The sequence below is a fragment of the Fistularia commersonii genome, chromosome 7, assembly GCF_037954325.1.
Source record: "Fistularia commersonii isolate RoL2024-O1a breed Wild chromosome 7, RoL_Fcom_v1.0, whole genome shotgun sequence".
NCBI classification, from domain to species: Eukaryota; Metazoa; Chordata; class Actinopteri; order Syngnathiformes; family Fistulariidae; genus Fistularia; species Fistularia commersonii.
In genome coordinates, this window is record NC_141290.1 from 19,911,287 (window position 1) to 19,919,185 (window position 7,899).

At 42.1% G+C, this 7,899-nt stretch overlaps 1 protein-coding gene across 1 annotated transcript; it reads right to left on the bottom strand.

Moving 5' to 3' along the window:
* Positions 1–5,317: 5,317 nt before the first annotated feature.
* Positions 5,318–5,859, bottom strand: LOC147233038 (transcription factor HES-5-like). The gene is made up of 2 exons (XM_086150286.1): positions 5,797–5,859; positions 5,318–5,707 (listed from the first exon to the last, which is right to left on the bottom strand). Exons 1-2 carry the CDS (start codon positions 5,857–5,859, stop codon positions 5,318–5,320), a joined length of 453 nt encoding a protein of 150 aa, XP_086006412.1.
* Between the last annotated feature and the right edge of the window lie 2,040 nt (positions 5,860–7,899).

A 7,899-nucleotide genomic window follows, 5' to 3' on the forward strand; every position in this document is an offset into this window, starting at 1 on the left:
TCGACATGATGCAGAGAAGGAAGGTGGATATACTGTGTGTCCAGGAGACCAGGTGGAGAGGTAGTAAGGCTAGAAGCTTAGGAGCAGGCTTTAAGTTGTACTATCATGGTACTGACAAGAAGAGAAATGGAGTAGGAGTTATCTTGAAGGAGGAGTTTGTTAGGAACGTCCTAGAGGTGAAAAGAATGTCAGATAGACTTATGAGTCTGAAATTGGAAATTGAAGGTGTGATGCTCAATGTTATTAGTGGCTATGCCCAGCAGGTGGGATGTGAGATTGAGGAGAAGGAGAAGTTCTGGAATGAGTTAGATGAAGTGATGCAGAACATTCCCAGAAATGAGAGAGTGGTAATTGGTGCAGACTTCAACGGACATGTTGGTAAAGGCAATAGAGGGGATGAAGAAGTGATGGGCGGATTTGGTATCCAGGATAGGAATACAGAGGGACAGATGGTGGTAGATTTTGCAAAAAGGATTGAAATGGCTGTAGTGAACACCTTTTTCCAGAAAACACGGGAACATGGGGTAACTTATAAGAGCGGAGGTAGGAGCACGCAGGTAGACTACATCTTGTATAGACGAGGTAACCTGAAAGAGATCAGTGACTGCAAAGTAGTTGTAGGGGAGAGTGTAGCCAAACAGCATAGGATGTTGGTTTGTAGTATGACTCTGGTGACAAGGAAGATGAAGAGGACAAAGGCAGAGCAGAGGACAAAGTGGTGGAAACTGAAAAGATAGGAATGTTGTATAGTTTTCAGGACGGAGTTGAGAAAGGGTCTGGGTGGTCAGGGTGAGCTTCCAGATGATTGGACAACAACAGCTAGTGTTATCAGGGAGACAGGTAGAAGAGTACTTGGTGTGTCATCTGGAACGAAAGTAGATAAGGAGACTTGGTGGTGGAATGAGGAAGTGCAGGAGTAGAGAAAGCGGTTAGCAAAGAAGAAGTGGGATACTTGGAGGACTGAAGAGAACAGACAGGAGTTCAGGGAGATGCGGCGAAAGGTAAAGATAGAGGTAGCAAAGGCAAAACAAACAGAGTACAATGAATTGCTCAGTAGGACAGTAAGGAGGGAGAGAATTATTTATACAGGTTGGCAAAACAGAGAGATGGAAAGGATGTACAGCAGGTCCAGGTGACTAAGGATAGAGAGGGAAATATCTTGACAGATGCTAGAGGAATGATAGGAAGATGGAAAAAGTACTTTGAAGAGCTGATGAATGTGGACAATGAAAGAGAGGCAAGGGTAGAAGAGGTGACTATTGTAGACCACAAAGTAGCACAAATTAGTAAAAGTGAAGTGATGAAGACATTGAAGAGGATGAAGAGTGGAAAAGCAGTTGGTCCTGATGATATACCTGTGGAGGTGTGGAAGTGTCTAGGAGAGGCAGCGGTAGATTTTCTGACTAGATTATTCAACAGGATCTTAGAGAGTGAGAAGATGCCTGAAGAATGGAGACAAAGTGTGATGGTGCCTATTTTTAAGAATAAAGGGGATGTGCAGAATTGCGTCAACTATAGAGGGATAAAGTTGATGAGCCATACAATGAAGTTATGGGAAAGAGTAGTGGAAACTAGACTGAGAGCAGAAGTCAGCATTTGTGAACAGCAGTATGGCTTCATGCCTAGAAAGAGCACTACAGATGCAGTATTTGCTTTGAGAATGCTAATAGAGAAGTACATAGAAGACCAGAGGGAGCTGCATTGTGTTTTTGTAGACCTAAAAAAAAGCATATGACAGGGTGCAAAGTGAGGAGCTCTGGTATTGTATCACGAAGTCTGGAATAGCAGAGAAGTATGTTAAACTGGTGCAGGACACGTATGCTAGCTGTGAGACATTGGTACGGTGTGCTGTAGGGGTTCAAGGTGGAGGTGGGACTCCATCAGGGATCAGCTCTGAGCTCCTTCTTGTTTGCAATGGTGATGGACAGGCTGACAGATGAGGTTAGACAGGAATCCCCATGGACCATGATGTTTGTGGATGACACTGTGATCTGTAGTGAGAGCAGACAACAGGTAGAGGAAAATCTAGAGAGGTGGAGGTATGCTCTGGAAAGGAGAAGGATGAAAGTTAGTCGCAACAAGACGGAATATATGTGTCTGAATGAGAAGAACTCGGGTGGAACGATGAGGCTACAGGGAGTGGAGATCAAGAAGTTGGAGGATTTCAGGTACTTGGGGTCAACACTCCAGAGCAACGGAGAGTGTGGAATAGAGGTGAAGAGACAGGTCCAAGCAGGTTGGAATGGGTGGAGAAAAGTGTCAAGGGTACTATGTGATAGAAGACTATCGGCCAGAATAAAAAGAAAGGTTTAAAGGACAGTGGTGAGACCAGCGATGCTGTATGGCTTAGAAACTGTTCCAATGACCAAAAGACAGCAGGCAGAACTAGAGGTTGCAGAGATGAAGATGCTGTGGTTCTCTTTGGGAGTGACCAGGATGGATAGGTTCAGGAATGAGTCTATCAGAGGAACAGCACATGTTCGATGTTTGGGAGAGAAGGTCAGAGAAGCCAGACTGAGATGGTTCGGTCATGTACAGAGGAGGGATAGTGAATATATTGGTAGACGGATGTTGGAATTGGAGCTGCCAGGCAGGAGGTCTTGAGGAAGACCAAAGAGAAGACTTATGGACGTAGTTGGAGAGGATATGAAGGTAGCTGGTGTGAGAGAGGAGGATACAGAGAATAGGGTTGGATGGAGAAAGTTGATTCGCTGTGGCGACCCCTGAAGGGAAAAGCCAAAAGAGGAAGAATATAAAAATCTGATTATTGTTCTACCCACTCACTGGTTCCTGTTGTCCCTCCAGTGAGTCCCGATGCTCCCAGTTCGCTCAGGCTGGAGTCCAGTCTGTCGTTATCATGTTTATTGAGTGTCCATCCATCTGTCCACTTGAAAACACACCTGTCAGCAGGAGACAACCCCCCCCCCCCCCAAACACACACACAAACAGCTCCCATATACACTGTTCTAAACCAGACATAAACATTTACTAAACTTATCTCAGTTTGAAAACTTGACTTTGAGAAAACTCGAGTTTGTACTGCCTGTTTCAAAGTATAATGGAGGAGTAGAGGAGTCCCCTGTCTAAGTCCCGCATTTGAAATAGGACCAAAATAAAATTGGCACGGATAAAATAAAGAAAAAGAAGTGAAAGGATTAGAGTGAATGAACACAAACATCCTCACAGCATGTCGCTGTATCCAGTCTGATTGACACTGTTGGATTGTACTTTAGCATATTCAACTAGTTAGCTAAATGCTGGTTTGTACTGCTTCATAAACAGTTTGCTAGTACAATCCACTCCTGTCAGCAAGTTTGGATTAATTTGTATTGTTATCCAGGTTGATGTACTCCAGCCAAATAGCTGAGATAAATGTGCACCTTTAGCTTGTATTTTCTATCACTGTAAGATAGTTTTTGAAGTCCTTTACTGCCGGTGAGCTTGCTTGAGAAATGTTACAAATAACCTTTAAATGTCAGATCAGCACTAAGGGGATAAGAAATTGCAATTATTGTAAATTTGCCACAGATACCTATATTGGATGTTTACTTACAATACAAACCATATTGAATGAAGTATTCGATTTTATGTATTCAATCTGTCTAAGAATCAGTCACACTATTCATACAGTCCCACAATAGCATAAGATAGTAAGTGAAGACAGCCTCTTATGATCAGCTGTTTTGACTGCTTCCATCTGGTATTTAAATAGGAGTCTTGACCCTCTAACAACTCAAAATTATGAACAGTAGATTGTTTTTTGGAATTTGGCTCAAAAACTATGGAACCGCTAATTAACCTCTAAGAAAAGACAACACACAGCAATTTTGACATCTTAAATACTTCAATAATTGTTTGAAATTAGGTGGGGAGGCTTTTTGACACTATGGTGCACTGTTAATGTAATGTGGAAAACTTACTTAGTCTGGAGGATGATGGGGGATGAAGGTAAAGGGATTGAGGGGCGTGGGCTAAGGAGTGTGGGAGAGGAATGGTGAGGTGGACTCCAGACTGGGTAGACACCTGTAGCTGTTTGACTTCATACAAACACACAATACACACACACACACACACACACACACACAAGGGTGCACACACACTTAACGTGTCAAAGCTTCTAATCTCATTTTGCAGCCATCAAACACTGATACCATCCACACCAACAGGATAAACTACACAAATCCGTCACACCCACATGCCATTATAGGATCAGCCTAAACTTGCCACAATCACTATGAAAATCTGAATGAGTGAACGCTTTTTTTTACCAATTATTCAGAAATCTTCCATTAGATAATAAGCTCACTCATTCAGGTATGACTTCCATTTTAAAGGTGCATATAGAAGTGATGTAATAAAATATATGAATCGGATATAAGGTATAAAATTGTGACACCATGAATAGAAGATCCATTGTTTGAACTATAATGGTAGTTTAGACTTTGTAGGTGTAATTCTCTTTAACACATATTTTTTCACAAAAAAGTAGTTTTACACATGAACTGTCCAACTAATTTTACAATTTATTGTTGTGAAACTATATACACTTTTGTAGAGGAGGCTTCATAAAATGGAAATCTTCACAATTTAAGAAGAAAAAAAAAGACAAATGGTCAGTATTGGGTCGATAACAGGGGAATGTTAGGTCGTCATGGCAACTTTCAACATCGAGACAGCATTTTTACACGTAATCCTGCTTGAAGGAGGTTTCAGGAAGTGATATGAGGAGTCAAATGGAAAAAAAACTCTGTGCTGGACAGTCCAGTGTCACAAGGGTCCCAGATGAGAATTTCTACTGATTCTGATAAAGTGACTGACACCCAGAATTCAATAAAACAAAACACAAAGCCATTTCAAGAATAAAGATAAAATCATTAAATTGTGTGTAAGAACATGATAATGTTCAGGATGAGTAAACAGGATGAGTTTCCTTTATAAAAGGTGACAAGTCTCGTCACATGAAGACAAACCTGTTGCAGGTGTCAATTGAGACATTATTTACTCATTCATTTATAATGTCAACTCCACAGGAGACACAAAGATGGACAAATTTACAGGAAAAAAAAGATCCTTACACAGTTTAACATTCACATGGTGAAGAAATAGAAGCTCATCATGTTTTAGCTCGTCATAGCAAACCAGTTCTAGTTGATTCTCAGTTCTCTATTGGTGATGATTTTAGCTGATTTTATACTGGATAATATTCAATTTTCATCTGACCTTCATACATTTTCTTGCTATCTTTCATTCAAAGAATCCTCAAACCCCCTAGAGACTGTAGTTTCAGTGTCTCTTCTGTTCTGGCAGGGATCAGAGGTCACCAGGGTCTCCACACCGCTCTGGCCTGATTGGGAAGCGCTTTTGCTGCAGGCTGGATAGGTTGTGGTGACAGTGGTGCCACGGAGGTGACATCCCTTAAGACGTGTAGCTGTGGTAACATCACATCACACCCCTGTTGGCTGCGGGAGGAAAGGAATTGTAGTGTTTCCCTCCAGCAGCAGGAGTAGCCCTTGGCCTGCGCTATGCCAGTGTTGGGGGTCATCGGCCGCAGCTGGCGCTTCAGGAACACCACGGTGGTCTCCAGCACATCGGCCTTCTCCACCTTGGCTTCAGGATCCTGGAACTCTTTCTCCAGGAGCACCTTCAACTGCTCGATGCAGCTGTTGATACGATCTCTTCGCTTCTTCTCCACTAGGGGTTTCCTCAGCTGAGGTGAAAAAAGAGATAGAGATGAAGAAGCTGTCAGTGAAGTGGTAGGAACTTTGGGAGGACATTAGGATGAGGACTGGTACTTACTTTGTTGTGTCTGTCTTTGGCGGAGAGTGAGGAGAAGACAGGAGGGTCTCTGGTGGGAGCCATTCTGGTGGAGAGCGGAGTGAGTTGTGGTCCAATGTAGGGGCCACTCCTCTATTTATAGAGGCATTAGCATCACAAACCCGGAGGTCCTGAGCAGGATTAGCTTTCCCACACTCAGAGGCTGCTGGGTGAGACCCTCCCCACTTTAACAGGCAGCCATCGGTTATCTCATGTGAACTCACGTATCTGGAAGTGCAGACGTACATAGGCGAAACCTCACTTTTATTACCTGGGAACCTTCTAATGTGTTGTGGTGCAGTGCAGATGTTTGTGTTCTGTGTCAGAGGCGGGGGCTGTCTTAATTAGGTCACTGAAGACCTAAAGGTAAAACAATTCTGTAAGCAGGCAAACACAGTAGCTACAAAGAAGGATTTTTTTTCAAAGATTCTTAAGGTTTTAAGGGAATTTTCAAATTTGGAATGTATTTCTTTCTCAGTATTTTAAGTAATTCCTTGCTGTTTTTGTCAGCATTTTGCATTTCTAAATTATGTATTAAACACATTTATGACATTTTTCTAATTCTTATTGTCAGTTTTGTGAATTACATCCTGACTTCTTGCATTTTGTATGCACTTTTAGTTGTCAAAGTTCCCCCCAATCTGGAGAACAATAGCCTTATTAGTTCTTACTTTTTATAATTATCACTTTTAATTAGTTTAAACTGATACAATTATCACATTCTTTTCTTACAACTTCAAGCACATATATCTCTTCACATTGTACCCTTCATCCTCCACAGCACGGTGATACGCGTGTGAGAGCGTGTGGGAACGGAGATTAGCGTTCACCCGCTGCTGCCCTCCAACACGAACCCCTCCCTCAACCCTGTTTCCTCAGAGAGCCTTTCAACCCACAGCACCAGAGTAGAGGACACGTGTGGGGTGAAGTTCCCACTCCTCACAGGAGTGAGTGTGTGTGTGTGTGTGTGTGTGTGTGTGTGTGTGTGTGTGTGTGTGTTCTTCTCCAATGGCTTCATGAGCAAATATAAGGTTTCACACCTGCTTCAGCACATGAGGAAGCTATTACTTAGAGATAAGGTGCAACATGTGGATTGTGAAGCAAAGCAAAACCCAAGTGTTTGAAACAATCAATTTGGAAATCAGATGACATAATGGTCTGATTTTATTGGAATACTTGGAACACCTGACCAGCCAATTGCTAATATTACGCTGTTTATGAATTTCTATTGATCTGTTGATTTATTTGCAATCAATGTGCCTACATCACTTGAAATGTCAACTTCAACTTAGTATTTTTCTGATGATTTTTAAATAGTTGTCTGTTAGTGGGTTAGTCCAAAAAAAAAAAAATCACGTTTGTAGAAGGAAAACTACTTATATAGATTATACAAATATTATTATTTTGTCTCTCAATTATTTTTAATCAGTAAGTTTTTTTGATATATAATTTATTAATAATGCTGGAGAACAGGAAATTATGGAGCAAGTTTTAGACCAGTGAATTTGTTGGGGGTTGGTAATGACGACGGATGTCGTTTGTTTCTTGGAAGTGCTTCTAAATTAATCTGACACTATATGCAGATTTAAACACATTCCAGAGAGAACACTCCCTCTTTTCACAGAGGAAAGCTTCATTGACCCTAAATCCCCCCCTCCCATATGCACAGACCCTTAGAAGTATGTTGGTGTGTGCATGTTGTCTTTCTCTCCTTAGGAATGTGTGAAAGTTTTTTCCCACACTTCAGCCTCCATTCATCCACCCACGGGCCTTCACTGTTCCTTCTAACGCCCCTCTTAAGCACGGGTCTCAATTGGCCATCTGGACAGCAGCCGCTGAGTCTCGGGAGAGCCCACAAGGCTGGGGGTCCAGTAGGTGTCCAGAAGCTGACGCAGAGGGAAGACTTCTTCTTCTTCTTCTTCTCCTTTTGGCGTTTCCCTTTAGGGTCACCACAGCTTAGGCTCACCACAGTGAATCAACCTTCTCCATCTAGCCCTATTCTCTGTATCCTCCTCTCTCACATCAACTACCTTCATATCCTCTCTCACTACATCCATAAATCTTCACTTTGGTCTTCTATAGACC

Excerpts from the sequence above, each read along its gene's own strand:
- LOC147233038 (XM_086150286.1), bottom strand. The coding sequence starts at position 5,859 with ATGGCTCCCACCAGAGACCCTCCTGTCTTCTCCTCACTCTCCGCCAAA. Across the intron at positions 5,708-5,796 it reads CCAAAGACAGACACAACAAA|CTGAGGAAACCCCTAGTGGA; the intron begins GTAAGTACCAGT and ends TTTTCACCTCAG.